Source organism: Leopardus geoffroyi, chromosome D1 (genome assembly GCF_018350155.1).
Source record: "Leopardus geoffroyi isolate Oge1 chromosome D1, O.geoffroyi_Oge1_pat1.0, whole genome shotgun sequence".
NCBI lineage: Eukaryota > Metazoa > Chordata > Mammalia > Carnivora > Felidae > Leopardus > Leopardus geoffroyi.
In genome coordinates, this window is record NC_059329.1 from 85,086,671 (window position 1) to 85,112,824 (window position 26,154).

At 40.2% G+C, this 26,154-nt stretch overlaps 1 protein-coding gene across 5 annotated transcripts in view; it reads right to left on the reverse strand.

The window, feature by feature from the left end:
- The window catches only part of MPPED2 (metallophosphoesterase domain containing 2), a 176,874-nt gene that overhangs the window by 149,019 nt on the left and 1,701 nt on the right, over positions 1-26,154 (reverse strand). For 2 of the 5 annotated variants that reach the window (XR_006714152.1, XM_045484842.1), the window contains exon 2: positions 21,408-21,656. Coding sequence is in view for 4 of the 5 variants with exons in the window: in XM_045484842.1 (XP_045340798.1) it covers positions 21,408-21,535 (128 nt within the window). In the remaining variant the exon portion in view is untranslated. Of the gene's footprint in view, positions 1-21,407; positions 21,657-23,218; positions 23,326-25,516; positions 25,628-25,842; positions 26,142-26,154 lie in introns of those variants that run through there. The other 3 variants (XM_045484844.1, XM_045484843.1, XM_045484845.1) reach the window with 3 other exon arrangements.

Sequence of the window (26,154 nt, forward strand, 5' to 3'; positions counted from 1 at the left end):
CATGAACTGGCTCCGAAACAAACCCTGGAGAGTTTCACAACCGTTCTCTGCAATGCAGTTTTACAGGTAATAGGTGATAAGCGCCCCAAAAAGAATATACACATGCACGTATATACATATGTATGTATTTTATTATTATTCCATTCATTCGGGTGAAATGTATTAAAAAGAAATGAAAAGTCCGGGTCAGTAGTTTATAGTCACACTACTGGCACGACAGTCTTTCTCAGGTTGAACTTCTGAGGTCATCCTTTATCTTTCTCTTTCCCCCAAATCTACAGTTAAGCTATTCCCAGAGCTGCCTTGCTTATAGGTACTCTGTAAACTGCTTTCTTCGCCCTTCTTTCTCTTTCTTTGGTTTCCTTTCTTCTTTCCTCCCTCCCTCCTTCCTTGTCCCCTTTCTTTCTTTCTTTCTTTCTTTTTCCCCTCTAGCTTAGGAACATCAAAATTTGAAAAGAAAAAAACGAAAGCATAAAAATGCTTTACAGTCACAACCAATTCTTTTCAAATAGTTAGCAAACCTGGTCCTCCTCATTTGGACAATTACAACCAAAAGAAGGATCTAGTTTCAAAGTGCAGCTGTTCATTTGAAGTGGGATAGGCATGGTTAATTTTTTCAATGAGAAAATGGTGATGAATGGAATAGAAAATAAAGATATCTTCTAAGCTAGACTAAAGAAAAATATTTTAACTAAGAAGGTCATCAATTTGGAAATATTATCCAGAGAATTTTCCAATCACAGACAAGAGCTTTCAGGAAATCTTAAATGACTACAAATGCAAAGTACGCCTTGGAGACCAGTTTAAATAAAACTCACAGTTGCAAGTTTAAACCATGCAACATCCAAGGCAGAGGAATCTTGGGGAAGCCACTGGATCCCAATGCCTATAATTACCTTCTTTATAAACCACACAGCAATAGTAACAAAGGTCCACTACAATTTTTATGAATACAAGTTTACTGAAGATTGCAATAACATTTCAATTCTTATAACTTCTGAACATTATTTTACAGACTAAAACAAACAAATGATCTTTAAAACTACATCTGATACTGGTCACACAAGTATGTCCCCTTTGAAAATTCATGGAGCCAAATACAGTTAACTTGTACACTCCTCCGTGCATATGTTATGTTTCAATTTAAAGTTTACTAATTAAAAAGAAGCTATACTGTGTCCTCTCCTTCCTCAGGACATTTTTTTAGATACATAATTTTTTAGGTAATACAAGAACACAAAATTGCATTATCTCCTTCAAAATCTTACCCCAAAAATGTGTAAGCTCTTTTAGAATGTTAGTTTTTCTTTTGGGCTTAGTATGCTCAAGTCTTCTGATAGAAAAAAATGCACGCTGTCCTATTTTAACTACTCACTCACATTTAATTCTTCCCATTTCTCTCTACTGATACCTTTCCAAATAAGCAAAGATCACCACTCATTACTAAACACCTTCACTGTTGCTCTATCACTATAACTGGTGTGCTTCTTCTTTTTGAAAGCAGTCTTCCCATTTAGCAAAGGGCATATTCAGCACTTGCTGCCTGCTGATTTGTGGGGTGTATCAATAATGTAGTTAATAAAGAGAGGTTTTGTGGATAACCACCCTGTGTTATAGATTATCTAAGAACTCCTACCTTTTCTCCAACTAGTCTTAAAAATTCATGAAAAATTCATGAATTAAGAAAACGTCAGGCATTCTCATTTGTCACTGAAATTACTGACTTTTGAAGTCAGCAATCATTACTGTTGTGTTAAATTATTTATTTTCAAGGAAATAAGAGGGGGAATCTCAAAATGACTTTTAAATCACTGGCCTAGAGAATATCTTTTGAAGAGCCCCTTAAGAGACGCATTTTATACTGGTCACTAGAAAAAATAAATAAATAAAATGGTGACGAACTGAGGTTTTTATTTTTGTGTTTGTTTTTATGTAAACCGTTTTCTTTAGCCAACTGCCTGAAAAGCTTCAGATTGCTTTATACTTCCAACCAACAGTGACTGGCATTTACTCTTAGTAAGCAGAAGTTGTCACAAACGACAGAAAGTGATTAGCAATCACTTGCTACACGATGTGAGATGGTCTTAAAACCCCATTTACCCCCTACTGAACCAATATCTTAGCTCATTCTAGAGAACATGAACGAGTATTTCTCCAGCAACTAACATACGTGAAAATATGAGCCGTAGCTCTGTAGAATGCAACAAATTTGGTCACAAAGGAAAATGAAAGCAAGCACCCTAATACCAACTCAAGACACTTTAGTTGGAGAAAAACAGCCTGCATCCCATAACATTTTATGATACCAAATGAGATGCAGGCAATGTAATTTCACTTATGTGATTCACTTACAAGCAATGCAAATGCAATCTTGCTGATTACATTGAAAACAAAAGACTGAATCTGCTTATTTATAGAGCAGACCAAGAGTCATGCGAAAATCATGCTACCCACCCCCCTACCCACGAATATGGAACAAAAAGAAAATGATCGGCCTGAAGACCTTTTCATCTCCACAGAAAGAAAAATGATGTTAACAGTGAACCCCGAGTTGACCCAATATGCTTAATAATGTGGCTTCTTGGTGCCCTCAATAGAAAACAAGGTCAACTGCGTGAGTAATCGTTAGCTGAGGTATTCAACCCACATGCAAACAATGTCCAGCATTTTATTTGTTTTATAGAAGTGTTCAGTAAGTACTTGGCATCTATGTTTAATTTTAAACCTTCATTGGTCTGTGGGTGTGTGTGCCTGTTTACACACACACGTATCTGTATACAGACAATAGGGATGTATAATTTCTACAGTGAAATGAAGCCTGCTACAACAATATAGTCACTAGCTGGACTCCTCACAATGCATATTTTATGAACTTCTCTGCCTAGTGAGTTGATCATTCCAGAACTACTAATTTTAATCATCACCAAAAACTAGAGCTTTTATTAGAAAATTTTCCTATTATGAAGTTCAACAGTTAGAGCTCAGTGTGAAAGTTGCTGCCAAATACCATCGCTGCACCTCCCAGGAAAGCAACAGAGCTGGAAGAATTCTACTTTCTGTGATGCTCAGTTTTTAAAGATCTAACAGGTACTTCTGGCTCACCACCAGCAACTGAACCAATGCCCAGCTGTCAGCCACCGTACCAACATCCTGGGCATTTGGCTAGAGTCTTATTGAGAGTAAAATCTGTGGCACCCTGAGCAAGGAGGATCATCGCTAGAGCCAACTTGGGCGCAGCTGCGGTTTCAACATAAAGAAGTTTAGTGTGATACCTCACACCTGCCACAGAGAGCATTTCCAAGAGGCAAACTGCATGTGGCTGGAAATGCTCCTTGTGGAGCGACTCGTGGCCATAGGGTTTCTCAATCTTAATGACGAAGACACACTTCAATGGTCTACCAAGTGATGCCAACACCGATTATGGATAACAGGAGCAATTTTCTGTGCAATAACACCACTGTTCTTTGGTCAGAAACATCATTTCCAAATAGTAGCCTCTGAGAACTTGTCAAAAATGGAGTTACCCTTGATCTTTGATACTCAGCCACAGTCAGGTCTCAAAACAGTACTTAAACTGAACTTTGCAAAATTCATTGCTTTGAAGCATCCAAATTTCCATCTTTGTATCTCCAAATGGAAAAGACCTAAAAGCATATAGCTTTGCTCATTTCCACACAGCACAAGCAGTAGGCCTTGAAACCATTTAACTTGTTTGGAATGTGACCCATTATCCAAGTCCACCGCACATGGTTACACACTTCTCAGCTCCTGCATCCTAGCAAAAATGCAATTGCTTCCCAAGTGTGTATAGTCCCTGAGTAGGAAATGGCAGTGGTTTCTGGAGCCCTGGGATCCAGAAGTTGCTGCCAAATTTGAGAGGAGCCAAGGGACATGAGAGTGATAAAAACAGGAGGAAACATTATAAAATGAAAGTGAAGTGTGATCCCCCAGGGCAGAAAATAGCTGCTCCCGTTTAATTTATACTGCTTCCCATCATAGGGTGCCTCCTACAGGGAGCCTACCTTGTTTCATGTTTGGGACAAGAGTCAGACCTAAAGATACTCTGACTATCTTGGGGTACCCAAGATATTCTTTTTTATTAAGAAATAAAATTGGGGGATGCCTGGGTGGCTCAGTCAGTTGGGTGTCCAACTTCAGCTCAGGTCATGATCTCACGGTCTGTGAATTCGAGCCCCGCATCAGGCTCTGTGCTGACAGCTCAGAGCCTGGAGCCTGTTTCGGATTCTGTGTCTCCCTCTCTGTCTGCCCCCCACCCCATTCATGCTCTGTCCCTCTCTGTCTCAAAAATAAATAAACATTAAAAAATTTTTTTAAATAAAAAAAATTAAAAAAAGAAATAAAATTGGAAAGCAATTTAAATGACTTAATTGTCAGATGAAAAAGACTTCATTTCAGATATGTTCTTGAGGAAATTCTCCCTCGCTTCTCCTACTCAGTTAAAATTTATTATCTGCCTTGTAAGTTCTTAAGCACTTTCTGCTCAGTAGGGCCATAAAGACTGTACCTGCAAACCACTAGTTGTGTGTGACCTTGATCAGGTCGCTCAACCTCTCTGAGTCACCAACTGGCCATATGTAAAATTCTCCACACGTTATTCCCTCACAGTGAGCACAGCATATACAACAAGTATACAAAAATACAACCAGATACACTATTAATAATAATGCACACGTGATTACTTCATTAAGTATTATTTAATTCGGGTGCATCTGATTGACTCCCGAAATAGGCAAAACACCCCTAGCAAACAACAATGGGTAGCTTACAGTTCTACACTGTTCTAACTGCTAGACCCAACAAGACATTTATTCAACAGTAACTATTTATTTATTATAGCAGACCTATGCCATGTACTGGGAATAAAACAATTAGGTGAAACAGCCACTATCCCAACCCACCTTGCTACTTCCAGTAAATACTCATTGATTGACTCATTAAGTGAAACATTTTCAGTGACACCCAACTTCCCCCAGACTCCCCACTCTCTTCTTGCTCATTTCCTCCCTACCTGTAGTGGTTTCCAAGGCTTCCATCATGGCAAAAAGCTCTTTGCCTTATCCCAGTATTTTAAAGGTTCTCGTTTCCAAAAAAAAAAAAAAAAAAAGGTGTTCGAGGACTACAGAATCGCAAAAGAGACCTCAGCCACTTAGTGTCAAAATATGAGAGCTACCAGGGCACCTGGGTGGCTCAGTTAGATAACCATTGGATTTTGGGTTTCAGCTCAGGTTGTGTTCTCACAGTTCATGAGATTGAGCCCAGAGTCAGACTACATGCTGACAGCATGGAGCCTGCTTGGAATTCTCCTCTCTCTCTGCATCCTCCCCCTCTTGCATGTGTATTCTCCCTCTCTCTCTCTCTCTCTCTGTCTCCCAAAATAAATAAATAAACTTTAAAAAAAATATGAGAGCTACCAACAAACCATCCCTCAGATATTGATGAGTGAATGACAGCAGGTGCCAGGGGCATCTTCAGGGAACTGTAAGGAGGAATGCTGAAGCAATTAAGTTTGGCAATAACTAGCCCGTGGGCCAGTATTACAATTGCAGGAATGACTCTCTAAAGATGATGGGAAGATTTTAAGTTCAGAGAGAATCTACCAGGAAGACAAAATTACGTAAATACATATTGAGGACTGTTCATTAATCTATCAAAGATGTATTTCATTACTGAGCCCTTGGGCACTGCAGAGGATTCAAGATCAGCCAGTATCAGCCCTGCCCTGACAAAGCTTCTAGTCTGGGAAGAGAAATAATGATATCTTGACCATCTCTTTATACCTGCAAATGTAAATTTCAAAATGGAGGTAATGGGAGTTGTAATGTTTGCAGACTTAAGCCATGTGATACCGTGTAAGGCTGTTCTTTTGATTTTTCTCCCACATGCTTGTCCTGGGACTAGGCTATAAGAAACAAGTGGAAACAAGAGATGTTATGACACTCTCTGACCCTGACAACAGGAAAATTGCCTCTTTTTTTCTATTTCTTACTCTTTCCCCCAAATCTCATGGTTATTTCCCTGGGTTATATGGACAACAAAGATATACATCATTAAGTTATTTCATATTTTTAATGGCTTCCCCCAATTCACTGCAAGTAGTTGTTCCCTGACTTTGCCTGCCCTCAGCCTCACGTGTACATGTCTACTCAAGCTTATGAACCGCGTCTCTGGGTGCACCACACCTCATCCTCCCCAGCTTCCCTGGAAGGTGTTCTCCCTCTGATAATGACGGTGCTAACACCAATACGAGCCAACACGTTGACAGAACCTACTGACAGAACAGGAAATGTTCTAGGTACTATACATAATCAACTGAGTTAGCATCCATGACAGCTTATAGTACCTGTGAGATGGGTACTTATTTTTCCCCTCATTTACAGATGAGATTAGGTAGGGATTAGGTAGCTTCTCCAGAACCACACAGCTAGTAAAAAGCAGACCAAGAAGACTCAACCCTTGACAGAATTGGTTCTAGAGTCCACACTCTTTCTAAACACTACATTCTATTGCTTCTCTATCTCCTCAGGTGGTGAAGCTTAGGAATATATTCCAGACCCTTAGGCATTTATTCTCAAACTAATCATTAAAGCCTCGTGTGTTAAACCTGACTACATGTTCTTAATTTATGGAGTATTCACACTATTTTACAAATATACCCAGGAGACCAAAACAGGGGAGAATGGTAGAAGCAAATCCACCCTATTCTATGTGCAGCGAACACATTCATGGCCCCCTAATCTGACTCTGCACGTGAGCACACAAGATACATAAATCTGAGCAGATTGGTTGTTCATATAAACAATTCAAAGCCTTATCATGCCTCTCTGAACTGACTCCAATTCATCAAAAATGTAGGAGCAGGTTATATATGGTACCCTCCATTAACTAAAAGACACCAATAAATTTCCAAAATGTAGGACTCAGCACCAAAAAAATATCTCCATGTGTGCGTCTGGGTGGAGAAATCCCCACATATATTGCAGAATTCCATGCAGCCGCGTCTCCTCTGTGCAGTCTGGATCATGCATAATGCAACAGCACAACTGCTAACAGCAGGCGCGCACCAGATAATTTACACTTGTTTTTATGGACACGAGGAACTGATCTTTGAAGCTGTCCCTAATGAGATTCCGCTTGGCCCTAACAGCATCCTGAGAGAGTGTTCCGGTTTTCTACTTGGCATCCGGTGCATATTTATAATGCAGAATACAAGCTCATTTAAATTGCACATGTGGATTTTGGTGTCTTCCCTATTTTCAAGAAAGATTTTCATATACTAAGGAGCACTGACTCCTCAATTACTAAACCATACTTTACCTAAACAATGTCACTGCCAGTCACTACAGGTACTTATCAAAGAGGCAGGCCCATCAAAGGGCTTCTATCTACAAGGCGAAAAGCTCCCCCCAGCTCTAGTTGAGCTATCAAAGTCCAGAAACTCCAGTAGGTCTTCAGCCAAATGGCATCTCCAAAAAACCTAATTGTACAACACCTTCCTCAGGAGACACAGTCATGGAAACAGGGAAAAAAAACCTGAAGTTGGTCACCTAAGTTAAAAACTTCCTGCCCCAAAGTGCTTGCCACCCAAGCCTCCTTTTCTTCTTATCTCCTCTCTTTTAAGCTCTGCTCCACATAAAATTTTTCCTTAAGCTTGGTACTTTATGCAGGGCTTTTTGAATCACTTGGTTTCCAAGAGGTTTATAGTTTAGTCACCCATGATCAAAGCTCCACTATATTCTTAGAGTTTCGCTTGTTTTCCCTTCCACCAAATTTTCAAAAAGGTTTTCAACTGCTATGTAACACCAATGGTGAGAGGATGGTGTTATCTGTACTTAACCCAAAACACAGATTTCTGTCAAAACAGTTAGTCTAGAAGAGCTTATTAATAATTAAGTTTATCACATCAAAAAAAAAAAGTTGCTACAAAACATCCGAGTACAGAATACAACTAGTTGGTCTTATGCAAAATGCATGGTTCCCATGATAACAGATGACCCGTTTTCATGGTCCTCATTTCATGTCAACTCCACATATTAGGGGCAGTTGTCAGTCAGACTCCTGATGATCAGACTGAAGTATATCCTAATTAATTTTACGGTTCTATCCAATAACTGTTGACTCCAAATAGGATCAATGAGCGAGCACTTGATAAAGGAGTTAAAACAATATACTTTCTGATGCCTCAGGGTTTAGAGAACAATATATGAAACCCAGATCTTTCAGGTCAAGTTGAAAGTGAAACTGATGTTTTTCCTATGTTAGAAATGAGAATTTACTACTCTCAGTGTAAATGTCAGTGGAAGGCAGGACAGATTATATAGCATTAGTGTGGGAGTAACAGAAATACTCACTCTGAGCTTCATCCAGCTCCACCTTGAAAAAAACATGGGAGACTTATAGAAGTTACCCTTTTTAAAGCTAAATATATGGTCAAGTCTAAATAGATGCTCTCAAAATGAACGGATGATGACAAAGGAGCACCAACTTCCCAGAGAAGCACATACTAAAGGAGTACTGAATCCTTGCAAGCTCAACTTTCGCTCATTCATTCAACAGGTATTTGGAGAGTATAGAGAATGTGTCTAGTACTGTGATAGAGGCTCTCAAGAGAAGCAGACAAAAATAAAATAAAACTAAAAAGACAGAGTAGCTGCTTTCATAGCCCACTGGAAGACAGTCATTTCACAAATAATTTAAAAATATATTTATGACAAGTGAGGCCAAGGAAAAGCATTACTTGTAGGTACTCTGAATACAGATCTTTCTCAACTTATAATGGGGCTACCTCCCAGTAAACCTATCATAAGTTGGAAAAAGTTAAATACATCTAACCTGTGGAGTATCATAGCTTAGCCTAGCCCACCTTAGCTATACTCACAACACTTAAATTAATTAGCCTACAGGGCAAAGTCATCTAACAGAAAGCCTATTTCATAATAAAGTGTTGACGATCTCATGCAATTTACTGAATACTATAGTGAAAGTGAAAAACAGTATGGTTGTGTGGGTAAAGGATGTTGTGAGTGTATTATTGGTTGTTGATTTTCATGACTGCATCCTGACTGGGAGCTGTGGCTGCCACGGCCCAGCATCGCCAGAGAGGATCGAATCATGTATTGCTAGCCCAGGAAAAGATCCAAATTCAAATACAGTTTTTAATGAGTATCGCTTTTGCACCATGGTAAAGTCGAAAAATCCCACGTTGACCCGCTGGAAGTCAGGGACTATATAAAGGCTCACGTAATCCAGAGAGAGGGCAAAGGCTCCCCTAAAGGAGTGAGGAAGGAGGAGGAAAGAAAGAGCATTTAGGGAGGAGGTTCTGTTGACATCATTCTGAACCTCCAAGTGCAAGGCAGTGGACCAGCCTGCTGTTCTCCCCACACCTCTCAGTACCTCTCGCTTGGAAAACATAAAAAATAAAAAATCCAAGAGGTGTGCCTAGAAAGCTGGCTTTACAACGTGTCTTCCCTTCAACGTCAACACCGAAAACAGACAGGATCGAAGACCTTGGGAAAAATCGGTGGACAGATCACCAAAGTTGGCACTAACTGCTGCCAAATGTCTGGCTGGCACCAGTATACAGACTAAATTGGCCATAAAAACCTCACTGTAGTCCTTGCTCCTCTCAAAGGAAATCATTTCGTGATTCACAATGAGGCTTACCCAGAGGCCAGTCTTAGGGGGAGGCCTTGAATTTTGAGCTTAACTCAATTGCACGGTTTAGGGCAAGAGTTTCATGTTTCAGATGTGCAGTCAGGTAATCTGATCCCATCAGACTTTTAATGGCTTCTAAAAAATCCAAAGTGTTAAATCCTTTTCCCAGCCTCCCTCAGCGCAGTCTGAGGGTGTTTTTCCCCCAACCTCCATTCTCTGCACCCTCCCCCGTCTCCTAGTTTTCATACTCAAACTGTTACTAAGTCTGAGACACTAATTTAATACACATTTCTTAATCCTAAAGTCTGATTGTAATCTGTGTGCTAAAAGAGTGCACACATACCTAATGTACTCCCTTTAAAAAGCACTGAGAGGAAATAAAAGGATAATGGAAGTGGAATACGTAGAAACGGTGCTTTATTTCAGAAACAACACTATTACCGTGATTCCTTATAAGCCTGGGGAGAACATTCTGTGGTTCTGGGAAAACTCAAGGCAGCAGACCCAAGTAAATTCCACAGCTCCAGTAAAGGCACATCTCTTAGACTCACACTGTCTCAGGCAGCATGCAGGGAGCTGAGATAAGAGTTTAGTAAGTCTGTGCCCCTGGCTATCAGTAGGTTCACACAGACTCAATCCCTCCCTCCCAGTGTGGGAATCCCTAGGGAGACAGCACAGGCCCTAAAAACTTGAGAAGCAGGAGGAAACGGAAACAAAAACAAAAAATACAAACTTCTGAACAAGAATGAAACAGACACACCACATTTAACGGCATCGACAAGAGTTATGGTAATAATGGCTCACGTGCCACCATTAAGACTCTCCCGAAGCTCAAGGGTTAATGCTGGGGATGCGGTCATGACATCATGATGAACAATATTATTGATACTAATAGCTACCATGCATTGAGCATTGAGATGCTGTGCTAAGTGTTTCACGAAGCACTAAGCATCATCTAATATAAACTTCACTATTACCTAGTGAAGCATATATTACTATGATCCCCACGGTAAAGCTAACACTCTAGTGGCAGAGAATACACCCAAGCACATGCAAGGGGCATGGGGTTGGAGAGACAGACTGGAATCTGGACACACTGGGGTTTTTTTTTTGGGGGGGGGGAGGGCAGCTTTTCAAATGATTTCATTTTTTAAATATTTTTAAATGTGCCTAGATTTCTGCTGAGTAACACTCTCCTCCTGAGTTCTCCCCTCCAAAATACGTGTGTTCCTTCTTCCCTCTCTCATGTTCCTCTGTTTACAGCTTTATTAAGATATTAAGTCCAGCAGTGGCTCCTGCAGCCCGTGGTACAGCACCTCGCAAAACAGCACTGTTTGTTTATAAGGTGACACAACTTCCCGCAGAGTGTGGGGGCATGACTAAAATCCACTAATGGCCAGAAAGCTCATTTTAATTCTACACTTAACAAAATAAACACCTCATAAAGGCAGGTAAGCAGAAGCTACTTTTCACTCTGGACTGCTTTGTCTTAATAACCTTTGAAAGGAAGGAACCGACTGTGGGGAACGGGCTCTCGCACACGCGAAACACAATTATGGCGCAAAGAGACTGTGATAAAAGCAAAGCCCCTCATGTAAAGTTAAATTATTTTTTTCCTTAAAAGGGGGCTACCTCTGACAACCAGAGATCATTGCTAAATTGCAAAGGTTCTTTCTCTGCAAATTCTGGCTCCGTTAGTGGGATCTACAAGCCTGTCTCAAAAAAAAAAAAAAAACAGGGCATTTGATTTCCCTGAAATCAATTCCCCAAAGGGCTGATTTCCCCCCCTCTTTTGTCCACAGAAAATGAAGTTCCATTCACATGTTGGAGGAAATATTTCAAAACATTCCCTTTTTCCTCAAAGTGCAGAATTTATGGTAACAGATAATTAACAACAAATGACAAACAATCTGAGCAGTAAAGGTCCCAGTTTGGTTGCCAAGATGATGGTATCAAATTCCAAGATAAACAGTGGAGCGTGCCGGCTGCCATTAACGCGGAGGGGTTGAGATGGAGAGATGCAAAACAGACGAGGCATCCACCACCAAGGGGCACAATGTGGAGCAAACAACCTCCCACAGGGTTATTATTCCCCTTCCGAATTCTCAGGAGTGTCACGGGCGTGGGGGTAGGACGGGGCTCACTCCACTGCACCAAACAGATACCCAGGCCTTTATATTTCACGTGGGGAAAACATTAGATGCTTCTTTCAACGGCATGATGGAAAAATGAGGGCTTAAAATCCTATAGGAGTTAACACCTCCTTCCTCGCTTGTTCTTCCCAAACATCTGCCCTCCCCATCTTCTTTTCTCTAAATCTGTGGAGTCAAAATAGGTTTCAATATTACCAGTTGTGCCCACAATGTGAGGGTTAAGAACAAAGTGAAAACAAGTTAACCTGTAAAAGTCAGAATCTGAGCACAACATATGGTAAGTCTCCTAAGATACTAACAGACGGCCAACCTTGGGAAATCGCAATTTCAGATATTCTTAGATTTCTCAAAAGCCAGTTTATAGTTCGTTATTTGTCAAATGGCTTTTTTCTAAAACTATTGAAATACAAACCTAAAGTCTGATTTACCTAAAAGGACCTAACAAATCGTTCCCTCTCAGAGATCAAAACAGGTCAATGTGTCAAAAATTGCCATTCGGATCCTTTCGAGGGCTGGATTCATTCATATGTGGGGTGGGCAGACACACTCCAGAAAGCAAAGGTGCAATTTGTCTTATCTCCCTATTGACTGATGTTTAGGGATGCTGACACTCTCCTGGTATCACAGTCAAGCCCAAGGCCAGGAACATCATAATTGCAAGAATGAGTTATGATCTAATGAATATATCTGCTAGTCTGTCTCTTTCTCTCTCCCTTCCTCCCTCTCTCTGTCTCCTTCACACCTACTCCCATTTCTCCTCTTCTCCATAAAACACACATCTCCTCATTATATTCCTTGCCCACCCAAGCAGGACCAGTATGCAAAAGTTGGTAACATTTTTAAAAATGGAATATGTTAAATATAAGGAAAGACCAAGGGCAATGGGTATATTTGTGATTTCAAAAAGAAAGTATCTAATACAGTCTGATAGGCTTCTGTAGTTATCTTTGAAGTCCTAAGGCAGAGCAAAATGAAACAAAAAGAGGAGTATGTTCCAAAACTCAGAACTAAAATAGAGCTAGTATACTGTCTATGTCATAGCAAAAGGCTAAATCAGGAAATTAAGGAAACATGCTTAGCTGGTGGAAGACTTAATTTTTTTCTTGATTTCGGTTTCAAGTCTTTGTGCAAAACACATTTTAAACTAAGTGTGCAATATGTAAACGGTTTGAAACTTGGTCTGTGGCCCAAATACCTAAAACCAAATACCACAAGTAAGCCACTTTTCTTAGCCAATCAGTATAAATGCCAAAATAGCCCACCGCAAGATGGTAAAAGATATTTTTCCAATCCAAGAATTATCAAATCTTTGAGCTGGAAGGTTTCAGAGGCTTTCTGCACAAAGACATAAATGGGCTTGAGTAGAGTCTGTGTCACGGCAATCTTTCAAGGAAGCCACTACCAAAAGAGGAACCAAGAATGGTTTAATTCTCACTTGGAATTTTAAAGTTCAATAATATCAAGTACTGAACATTTACCTGTTTGCTTTATTAATGGCACTAGCTTTTCTTTCTCTTTTCTTTTTTCAACTGCTGTCAAGAGCTTTACTACTTAATATAAAACTGCACAAAAATTTAAACCCACCAGAGGGGCTTATATTCTTGATTTGTGGTAAAAGAAGAAAATACGAAAAGCCTGCAAAAATGCATTTTCTTATGTATATTTTACCCTTCTACAGGGACAGAAATTGAAGGAAAAAAAAACCTTCAAAGCAAAATAGAATAAAAATATGCAGACCCAAATACTGCAAGGGCCAATAAATCCAACAGAGTTTCCTCTTTGCAGAGTTAGTGTTTCTACACAGACAAAGCCTCCAAGTGTACTTCTGCATTAAAGAAAAAAAAAAAAAGGCAGACTAACATGGTGGTCTGCAAAAGGGTGGTGGTTTTGTCCATACTGATAGTGAAATAACAGTCCAATCATGCCAGGATGGCTACTGAAACATCTAGTTTGCAGCAGGCAGTGGAGGTCTAAAAGGGAATAAAATATGGAAGAACAGAGCTGAAGAAAAACTGAAAAGGAAGAAAAACAAGCTGATCAACAGATCTTTGGAGACGCAGCAAGCTTATTTTCCTTTTTAGAAATAATTCAGAATGACCTAGAATTTGCTATACAACACATGGTAGATTCAGTGACATTGGTTTTGCTTCGATATCTTGAAATCTTGAAATCTACACAGTCATAAGCTCTAAAATCTCAGAATTAAAATTAAATATGTCTCAAATACAGACTCCCTATTGCATAACTTCCTGGTTAGCCATTTTGTATGCTTGTCTCAAAACATCTCCATGAAGGAAGTTTAAAAAAAAATAAATAACAAAACCTGTACTTAGAGCAGGAGACAGATTCAATCCGTAAAGAGAGGTGATCTGGTGGTTTCCCAGTTTCAGGATGTGTCTATCCATTGTGGCCACACTTTCCCTTTGAATCTTTCTTTATCTCTATAAATGGAAGTATTTCAGAATTTAAAAACCAAGTAGATGGGAACGACTTTATTTGTCAAAATTCTTTACCCTCCCCGAAAGTCAAGAAACCAAAAAACAAACAAAAAATACTACCTAGTTATACAACATACAACCAGGTTCTAAGAACAAATCCATATGGACAAAAAAAAAAACTATCTAATTTTAGGTTGCCTTTTTAATGCTTGAATGCAAACAAAGAAATCTACAGAACAAGAAAAAAGTCAGCTCTAAAATGAAGTCAAACTGTCACGGACCACAAGACCAGTACCCTCAGGGAGTATATAAGAAAAAGAACTTATTTTTGAAAAGAAATGAGAGAGGAAAAGAAAAATACTCTGTGTTTACATAGGAGTGCAAACGAAAAGGGCCATTCAGCATCTCCACGATGAATTTCAGATTGAAAACATTAACAAAAATTATGGCCATGCTAATGTGCAGGCCAGTGATAAATCTCTAATGAGAACGAGTGGCTTACCATGAGAAAAAAATGTTTAGAATTTTTTTTTTCAAACAGCTAATGCAGCCCAGCTCCAGAGCAAAGGATGAATTTCTACCTTGTTAGTCAAGTACAGTTTCACAGAGCCCCAGACATTCATTCATTCACTGATAATACTCTTCCTCTGGGGTGAGTGTTAAGGGGTCATGTCTCTTCTCCCTCTCCACCATATCCCCCTGATGCCTCACTATTATATCCTTTTCCTACAGAATACTACTAATGATGAGGGATTTATGTTCTTAATCCCAAACAGACCTAAAGAAAAGAAACAGAAGAAATCTGAAGCTGCCAGACCAGAGTAGGAGACAATGACGCCAAAGGGCATCAAGTCCTGAAATTAAGAGAAGCCCAATGTACTATATGACCATAGATTTAATTAGTGACCAAGGCAGGACTACCATATAAGTTCCCTGAAGTACTATCAAGTAGTCCACTACTGCAAGCTATTTCTTTACAAAAGTGAACCTGAAAATACTAGACAAACTTCCCTTCAGGTATAGGATGAAAAAGGAGGCGGCATCTTTGACACCTGCCCCACACATGTGCAAGTTGAATCATACTGAACAAATAAACAGCCTTTGGTCAATTCCTTGATTATAACATAAAATAAAGCAAGTGCCACCCAAAGAAGGTGGACCCAAAGAAAGTAGAAGATTTACATTTGTGTCAGCCTTTAGTGCAAATCTTGCAGACAAAGCAGAAGGACCTGTAGACACATTACATTTTTATCATTCTTAAAAAAATGTTTTTCTCAAAAAAGCATTACATCGTTGTTATAAAAATGAGTCAAACCACATACAAGCATATAAAATAAAAAGCGAAAGGTCTTTACCCACTACTCCCTCCCTCAATTCATTCCCTAAATAATCACCAGTAACACTGGTGTTCCTTTCTACATACTTGTATATTTTTTTAACCAAAAGGCACCGTTTCATAATTCCCTCCTATAACTTTGTTTTTGCATCTAAGGATGCCTAATATGGACCTGAAATAAACAGTTACTTCCCACCACAAAACATGGAACTTCAGATCACACAAACAAACAAAATCCTATAAGAATTGAGAATGGAATCACCAAGGTACCCTAAAAGCTTCAGGTCATTTTTTACTCACAAAGTCCCAACAAATACTGACAAGTACTATACAATGCAATATAGTAAAAAGAACACAAGTTGGGCTTGTCAGATTTTATACAACCAAGAATCTTCGGAAAGGAAGATGTTAAAGCATATCTCATGTTCACCAGTTTGACACAAGACCATACAGACAAGATCATAAATATTATCACAGCATCTAGTTATCCAGTGTTATCTTTCAGGCACTATATATCATATGCTTTATCTCACTTAATATTCACAACTGTCTTAAAGGGTCGTTCGACCCATTTTACAGACGACAAGACTCAGTCATTTGTCCACCATCAGTCACCAAACTAGTAACTGGCAGGATCAACACTTGTATATAGATTTCTGATCTCAGACCACATTCTCAGCTATTATGTGAACATTGTCTTCATTCCCTAGCCAAAGCTCTGGCCCTTTGCACTCAATCCTGATTATAGTTAATTCTTGATGCTCCTGTGTTAACCACAACCATAGGTGAGGAGCCTAAGACATTGATGGGGGTACAAGAACCTGAGAACAGGCAAAAAGGAAGAAGGCCACAGTGATTTCACAGAGAATAACCAGGCAACACTCAGTTCACTGGATTCCTTCTCCCCTTAGGACTGTCACTCCCAAGGAGTAACTGGAAGTTAAGTGAGGTAATCCTAGGTTGTGTATAACCTTGACAGGCACCAAGAAGTCAGACAGAACACCTGCCAACCCTGATAGCCAAATATCCCATTCAGAAAAGTTTGCTAGGAATGATTCCTTGAGGAAGATAGGACAAAACTTACCAGTGACTTTCTTATTTATTCACTTATTTTTACTCCACTGATTTTCAAAATGAATTGAGACAGCTTAGAACCAAAAAATGCAGACTCAGTAAAACAATCAGTAAAAACAGCTAAACAAATAATGAGTATTAACTATGTACTAAGAACTCCTCTAGGAATTTCACAAGTAATAACTGCTTTAACCTTCACAGCTACCTTTTGAGATAGGCACTATTTTTATCATCCACATTTCACAAATGGAAAAAGAAAACACAGAGAACTTAATACATTTGCCCACAGTTGGTTACACAGCTAGTAAGTGGTGCAAACCAGGTTTTAAATCTAACAATCATATTCCACCAGAGATGTCAAACACCATACTACGCTGCCTCCCAAAAACAAGTGTAAAAGAACATGAGCAGAGTGATATTCCAGGGGTGTTGACAACTGACGACAAAGACACGCAAAGTGACTAAAACTGAAAATAAAATATGATGTGAGCTTCCTAGCAACCAAGCCTTAAAGACAAAGGTGAAGAATTAACCTCAGTAGGGTGACCAACCCTCCTGGTTAGCACAGCACTAACAGGTCTCCCAGAATACAGGACTTTCAGTGCAAAAGCTGAGATGGCTGAATACCCTCCTAAAAAAGTTTTATAATATCTTATTGGGCCTCAGATCATTAAAATATACAAAATTCTTATGATGCTTTCAAACCTACATTGGTTCCTTCAGTGCCTCCTCCCACCAACATTAAAAATACTAAATACTGAATGATTTTCTCAACATTCTGCCTGCGATGTTGAGGAATTGTAGGGATGTGTGGGATTGAAGAAAATAATGGAGGGATTGTAGAAAAATGAAGTTCTGTTAATTGTTGGTTTTCAATCATCACATCTAATACTACATTCAAGAATCTGAGTAAGAGGGGCACACAAATTCTTGGCTAAATTCTGCCCTGTCAACTCTAGCTGTACTTTAATATTCTTTCCCAAGGTCACATAGGATTGCTTTCTTTAAAAAAAATCTTCCTTGAGATATTACCATTTGCAAAAAGCACAGACGGACCTAGAGGTATTACGCTAAGTATACTAAGTCAGACAGAGAAAGACAAATACCATACGATTTCATATATACGTATATATATAATATATATATATAGAGAGAGGGGGGGGAGGGAGGGACTCTAAAAAGCAAAACAAAATCATAAACAAAAGCAGAAAAGACCCAGAAATATAAAGAATAAACTGATGGTTGCCAGAAGGGAGAGGGGTGGGGGATGGGCAAAACGGGTGCAGGTGAGTGGGAGATCCAGGCTTCCAGTTATGGAATGAATAAGTCATGGGGATGAAAGTAGAGCACAGGAAATATAGTCAATGGTGTTGTAATAGTATTGTACAGTAACAGATGGTAGCTACACTTGCGGTGAGCATAGCATAAGGTATAGAGTTGTCAAATCAGTATGTTGTACACCTGAAATGAATGTAACATTGTGTGTCAACTATACTTCAATTAAAAAAAAAAAATCTTCCCTATGTCACAGGCAGAGATGCAGGCCAGTGGTTCTTAGAAAGTTTGGTGACAGCCTCGTCAGAACTCACAGGAGAAACCAAATCAAGACCAAGTAGTAAATCTCCTCAAGTCACTTGAAACAATAGCTTTGAAATCAGTGATGATCTTGATGGAGATGGGAAACAAGTCTTATGTATCCCCCCTATAGCAGCCCCTTGCAAATAAATGTTGTGTTAACAGCAATCTTAATCTCAGTATGTCAGAGCTAAAAAGATCCATAGCTATCATTTAGTGCAAATGTGTACAGATGAGTAAACTGAGGCATGGAGAAGAAAACTAAATTGCCAAGGGTGGGTCACAAAATTGACGTCAGACTACCTGAATTAAATGGGAAGTGAGAGATTCCTTAATTAAGGCAAAAAAAAAAAAAAACCAAAAAACCATAGTTTGTGTGAAAGAAAACAACAGATCATTTAAGGGACCAGAATTGGAATTCCAGTTCAGGTGATCCATTACAGGTCTTCATGGACCTCAGTTGCAAATGAAAAAGGAAAGGAAACATTTTAAGGATCCCATGCAAAATAATCAACAACTATTCAAGTGGAAAAGACAAAGTATCTTCAGGGAAAAGGAACAAGCCTCTGCCATGACATGTTGAAAATTTCAGAAAAAATGAAGGAATTTTAGACTAAGTGTTTTATGGATATTTTCCAGACAATATAAGTTTCTATTTAGAATAAGCCCATTTTTTTAATATAAAAGAAATGTAACACGATCACATGTACCCGAGAGACCTGCATGCCTAGACTGTGCTAGGGCACCAAGCAAGGAAAAGCCAAGCCAAGGAAAAAGTGAGCCAGCAGCTTCATGTACACTCACACCTTCGTACAAACACTCAAAATGTTAAGAAAGAACAGAAAAATTCCAATGAAAAGCTCCAAATCTAAGTCACAATATCTCATCTCAATGCACCGTCAAATCAATGGATCACTCAATCAACCCATCAATCAGTGTTTCTGAACAACTGTTACACGCTCTCAATCATTGCTTTTAGGAAACGAATAAGGGAGACAGAGATAATGATGCAGGTGATATGGGCTGAAATAACGACCAGAGGTGTTGTGTTGGGAAGGGGGGGCACAGTCAGTATGGACTAGGAGACATAAAAGAGGTTTTACAGATGCAGAGAGGCCTGAACTGGCTCGAGGTATTTGATGAGCAGAACATAAATGTGAGTGTCTCAGCCATGAGAAGCGATGAAAGCAATGGCACCAAGAAGGAGAGGCCCAAGGTGTGCTCAGGTGACCGTGAAGCAACTTATATGGCTGGAACAAAGGGTTCAGGTGGCATGCCCTCAGCAGGTGATAAAGGTGAAAAGGCAAGTGTCCTCTATTCCAAGGTGGGATGTCCAGTAAAAGGGCTACACAGCTATCCAGGCTACAACTACAAAACCCATTTCGCAAAAGAAAAAAGTTTCAAAAAAGGTAGAATTTGATCCTTGGAATTTCTCATGGCTAGATCTAAGCAGATTAGTTCTAAGGTTACATGCTTTTTTAATATCTCTGTTCATTCACAGTTCACCAGCAGAATCTTATGGTCATGGATGAGTAAAGACTTAAGGTGATATTCCCTATCAGGCATCTTCCAAGGAATTGGAGGCAAAACATACTTTCTTTTGCCTGAAAGGAACAGAATCCACAAAGTTCTTTGTGATTCTTTAATACAAAATGTCACATGAGCAGAACAGAGCTAAAGGTATCCTAAGTCCAGCTTGCACAAATTCTATAACATATTTGAAGAAAAAGAAATCATTAGGAGCAGAAGAATAAAAGAAAAATTTTGAAATGAACCGAGTTATTGTTCAGAAAAGCCATTTAACAAAGGAAAATCTTATTCACCTTAAAAACTTTTCCTTAATATCATGTTAACAAATCCTTCATCATCATGAATATATTCTGATTTAAAGGAAGTATAAAATTCTTCAAAGATAGTTTAGCACTAACCATTTCCAAGGATTTCTTTTTTTCTTTTTTCCAGAAATCCCATTATAGGTAATTGAGTGGCTCTACAGAATATACTTGCAAAGTAACATCCTAGTATTTGCACTAATACCAGGCAGTCAAGAAAGATCTTTTTGTTTGGCTAGTGTTTCTAAACTAAGGGGGGGGGGGGTATGTGAATGTGTTCTGTATGTGTGTGTGTGTGTGTGTGTGTGTGGGAGGGGGGGCCCTACTATTTTTTAAATGCTCCAATAAAACAAATGCTAAAAAAAGAGCTTGTGACTTAGGCCCCAAGTTCAGTTCTGCCAGGAATGGAAAAAACAGTCAACAGAGCTCTAACCTCCTTTCTCTCTTGACTATACAATGGTTTTCAAAGAGGTTTAGTCCTACTATGAAAGACTCACGTTAAGACACTGGAAGGGCCTAATAGAGAATGAACACCAGGCATTGAATAAACCAGGGAGATGATGACCTTTTGCCCCTTCTGATGAGAGCCCAGCACATCCTGTAGCAAAGGAAGAGAAACAAGCTGGTATGCACCAGGTGCTGCAAAACCCTTGCCTCTGGGTTTCTCCCACACTCTGTTCCTTAAACAGTTTAAAACTGAAACATGACTTAAATAGTATTAGGGAGCGAGAGAAAAGTACAATTCCTGGAACCGACTGTTCCACTGTCCCTTAATCCTTTGTTCTCCATATTGTTGGAGTCCTGCAGCATGCAGCACACGTTCCACCAGCAACAGGCAAGACAATGGATTTAGCAGTGGCTGGACAATTAGTCCCAATTAGGCCTATTTCTCAGCTGAATGTAAAGGGGTAGTGGGGTGAGGTGTGGGGGGAAAAACTACAGAAATTTTAAAGAAATATTTCATCATGGAGGCAAACAATGCAACGTGAAGCAAACTGAACCAGGGGTCAGAAGACTGCCAAAAGTCACTGTGTGGCAGTAGGCAAATACCTTAACCTCTCTGTTGTCCACAAAATGTGGGCAACCAACCACCACCCCTTAGATCTGACGATCTCAAGTCAAATTATGGTTGAAAGTACTCTGAAAACTGAAAAGGTTACACAGATGTAGAGTATTCCTCTGAGCTGTACTTGGAACCACAGATACCCATCTGTTTTACGAATCACATAACTTTTATTCTCCCTGACAGAAGTCATTAATGACTTTCTTATTTTACTTCTATTTTCTTGACTGATAATTTTTTTTTTGGTTCACGAGTGATACTTACATATGTACATGTGGCGGCTGGAATCTGCTCTGGTTGATGTTGTAGTGTGTGAATGCCTGGGTGGGGTTTGAGCTGTACTCATCCACCGTTATGGTAACTTTGCCTTGAGAAGGAATCCCATGAGCCATCCTTCCTCCCTATAGGCATGAGCAATTCACAACTTTCCGGAGCAAAGGATGGAAGCAGGCATGGTGTGTTTCAGCCAACCTCTGAACCCAAGGATCTACACATCAATACCACTGTGCGTTTCTGAAAAAAAAAAAAAAAAAAAAAAATTATAAAATGAGAACAAAGAAAAAGAAGGTGTTTAAGAAACGTCAGCTAGGACACCGGGATGTGCAACTGGCTCAAGAAAAATCTTAATATGTGTTGTTGCCTCGTGGATACAACCTTTTCCAACCCTCACCCTGCAGGTACTTCAGAGTGGACACTGCAGTCCATCTAACACTGCTGGCTGCTAGCAAATCACTTCAGCGGTGTTCAAACTAAGATTTCCTCTTTAATTATAATTATGGCACTTAACATGAATTACGGAAGGGGCATATCCACAGTTGCCATGGTGTCTAACTATAAATGGTTTGTGCTCGAAGTGGAGAATCTTCCAAACCTTCCCTGCTAATTGGAATGTTTGGTCTGTACAGAGTTGATGTCATAGAATAATTTGAAATCTCAATGCTTAACACAGTCATATAACACAATGACCAGTGTAAATTTAAAATGCTGCACTTATAGGGGCGCCTGGGTGGCTTAGTCGGTTAGGCATCTGACTCTTGGTTTCAGCTCAGGTCAGGATCTTACAGTTTGTGGGTTTGAGCCCTTTGTCGGGCTCCGTGCTGACAGTGTGGAGCCTGAGCACTCCTGCTCTCTCTCTCTTTCACAAAAAATAAAATAAAATAAAAAAATAAAATAAAATAAAATAAAATAAAATGCTACACTTACAATAGATACCAGTGTGTAATTATAATACACACATAATATGTGCATGTTACACATAATTTTTTCTTTCACAAGCAGTTCCCCACAAACGTAGGTACTCAACGCCTGGTATACATATGTACTCCACTCTGGCCAAGAATCTTATGGTAAGGCAAATCGTTCTTGCTAAATGTAATATAATTTCTTTAAACACTCTAGTCACGTGGGGGAAAGTTAAACACATTTAGGCTTGGACCACGACTCTGGATGCATTCATTACGGCCCCTCTTAAGAGCCCAAAGAGAACACTGAAGGGGGGCAGCCATTACATCTACCATCTCATTCTTGCTTGGTGCTGTATAATTCTCAGTAGTTGGTTTCATTCTTTCAAAATTTCCATTAGTTTTTATTATTTTTATAAGTGTCAGTATATTATTTGCTGTGCCGGCTTCACAAATGAGGATGTTTATTTCTACAGTAGGTATGCAAAGACTGAGAGAGCAGATCCCTGCATTGAGGCTGTTGCAATTGATCAATGCAATAGAGAAGAAGCAGGGAGCATGCTCCTTGAGTAACACTTGGGCGTAACCCACGTTCTTACTTTAAGTGCTCCACATCAGAATATGTTTGCCATGTGCCCCATTAAGCTCCGGGAATCTTAGCTGCTATCTCAAATAAAAAATATTTAGAAAAATAAGATTAGATTTAAATTTGGCATGAAACACCTTAAATATCAAGCAAAAGGCAGATGGCCTGCCATAGGCCATTTATTTTATTATTTTACAACCCGGGGGTTGTGTAGTCCTCCATATGCTAGCTGGGCTAAGAAATTCCACAGTGTTCCACTCAAATCATTGCCTTCTTCATATTAGCAAAGCAAGCTAAATAACACCCACCTTGCCTTCGTTCCTAATGCACAAGGCCACTGCCAAAAGATGAATCCCTGGTGTTCTGGCATTTTAAACAAAGTGTCACTTTGGGTTCTCTTTCTTCTTCCTGACTTCATGGGAGGTAGAAGTCCTTTAAGCACCAGATGATAGACAACCAGGCCAGTAGGATTAACTAAATTAAAATCTTTCCCTGCTCCTTTGATGCAAGATATCTATGAAGAACTGCTTACAAATCATAATGTAGCAGTTTTCATACCAAGTTTGCAGCTGTTTCCTTAATTTCCCCCACAATTATATTTTACTGTTATTTTGCATAACAGTAAAACACAACACCTGCTTCAAATTGCAGTCCTGTTCTAAGTACTGTAATTCTCTTTTGAGACACAAAGTACCGAGACACTACTGAAGCGCAAAACTGCATAATTGCGCCACGCTGAAAAGTAAATACAAATGAAAACATCTTCCTGTTATAGAAATGACTGTCATTAAAAAGAATGTTAGCCATCAAAGCACAGAGGGAAAAAAATACGCATTTTCAGACTGCGAGAACTTAGTGTTTGCATAAATTAAAGAGTGGTGTAAAAATTACATGGCAATTCTTATGTTCCTGCCATCAATGTCTATTGTGTGAAATACAAGAGCATTAAGAAGCAAAGGAAACAAAATTCATGTCTACACCACTGTGACCTCTCAGTCACAATCTCTGCACTCTGTGCCACAACCAGTTTAAATATTTCTGGAGCAAACTCACTAATTAAGCTAAGCAAAACGGCCTAGAAATAAAATTTACACACCTATTATGTAAATATCTAGGCAATGACTTATAGTAGTTAGCATTAGACCCTCCCATTTGAAGCAGAGAAGAGAACTTAGAAGGTGATCAACTCACAGTCCTAAACAGTCCACTCGACCCTAAAGTCCAACTAGGATTGCCTTTTCTATCAAGTGAACATCTGTACCTCTTCGCACCTTTGCCCCAGCAAGAAAAATAGAATATCTTTTCATCAGCAAGCACAGGCCCCTGTAACTCTGATGGGCTAAATGGGTGGCTGGCATCTCATTTGAATTCATCTTTACCATGTTCCCTTTCAAATGTTTTATCGAAAGAGTGCACCTGCAGTGTCTACCTTCTTTAATCTGGAGTCCTTTGAAGAAACTGTCAAACTGAGGCAGAGAGCTTCAAAACTTTCACAGGAACCTTTACAGACAAGTCAAGAAAAGGCGTACTCTTTAAAATATTGTGTTCACCCCTACTCGCATCACAAAATGAACATATCCTAAGATATTAAACACCAACACACAGAAGACTTTTTTTCCCCCTAGCAAACTCTCAGAAAGAGGGGACAATGGCCCCTCCTTTGACCTGAGAAATTTGGGAAAAGCTTGAAACAAAGCAGAATGATACATTGTCTAAAACTATCCAGAAGCTGATTCACCTTGCTTCACATATGTAAGCAATAAAACCTTCCAAATGATCAGATTTTGGAGCATCTCATCCTCCTTACACATACATCTCTTTTTACATATAATATCTAAAGAGAGCAGTATTCTTTTTTTTTTTTTCTTAATTTTCATTTTATAGTTCAGCACATTTACTCCACAAAACAAAAGAACCTGGTACTAAATGCCAGGAATCCTAAAGAAAAATCTAAAAGGGACTGACATTGCCAAACATTCATGTTGGTTGGTGCTAGTTTGATTTTCTCCTTAAAAAAAAAAAAAAAAAAAAAATCATGTGGGCTCATTTTGCATTTCCTAGACAGCAATCACGTCTGGGTCCCTTAAGCAACTTGAAATGTTCTTTTTCAGGAATCTAGTTGGAAAACCTTTTAAAGTCGGCTGGCAATGAAAGGATTAAAAGCTGGGGAATTAAATAACTGTCTCCACCTCCTAGACACCAGAAGTCCAATTTACCAAAAGTTTCAAAGCAACAACTCATGACCTCTCTACCGGAGCCCGCACCGCACAGCCTATGAGAAAGGAGCCCGTGATTTCCTCCTTTAAACAAGGATGCTCCTTTTATTCACTAGCCCTAAGAATATCGCTCGACCGCCTGGCCGGACTTTGGAACTCGCCTGCTCCAACTCCGCCAAATTTCGCTCTCTCCTCCCACTGCCGAACGGATCGAGCGCTTTCTCAACTCACGCCCCTACTCTTTTATGCCCACCTCCAGTTACTCATCCCTGTATCCCGGAGCGATGCCCACAAGCCTTCTCAGAGGCGTCTCCGCCAGGGTTTTGGGAGGGATGCACAAAGTTCCACGTGCCTCTGTCCACAGAGCGCCCTCCCTCCCGCCGCACTTACACCTGAACTTGTCTCCAGCACTGCGGACACCAGCCTGGCACATTCTTTCGGAGAGAAAGGGCAGGACTTTTCTCCTGCGCCTCTGGCAACGCGTGGAGCCTATATATGGTGGGGCGGGGGGCGCGGAATTCTCTACTTTGGATTGGTTTGTTTGTTTTAAATCTAGGGTGGGCAGTTGCGGGGGGAGGGTGTCCTTCAGAAACTACACACACACACACACACACACACACACACACACACACACTCTCGCCCTGCCCTCCCGGCTCACGGCCGGCTCCTCCGGGCGACAGCTCCCCCTTCCTTCCTGGAGCACCAGCTCGCCTTACTCGCTCAGTCCCCCGTTGCCACCACCGTCGCCTCCGCTGCTGCCGCCGCTGCTGGCACTGTTGGAGCTGGCGCTCGCGGCCCTGGGCTCCGCTGGGCGCCTGTCTTTCTTTCTCTCTCTCTCCCCCAGCCCCAGATTGATTGATGACCACCGGCGGCCAATGGCTCTGACACCGCGCCATCCTCGCTCGAGCATCACAGCCCCACGCCCCCGACGTCAGCCTCGCGGGCGCATTGGCATCCCCGAACCCTCAGAGCGGAGCCGGCGCCCGGAGCCGTCACCGCCGCCTCCCTGCTCTCTGCCCCGGCGCTGC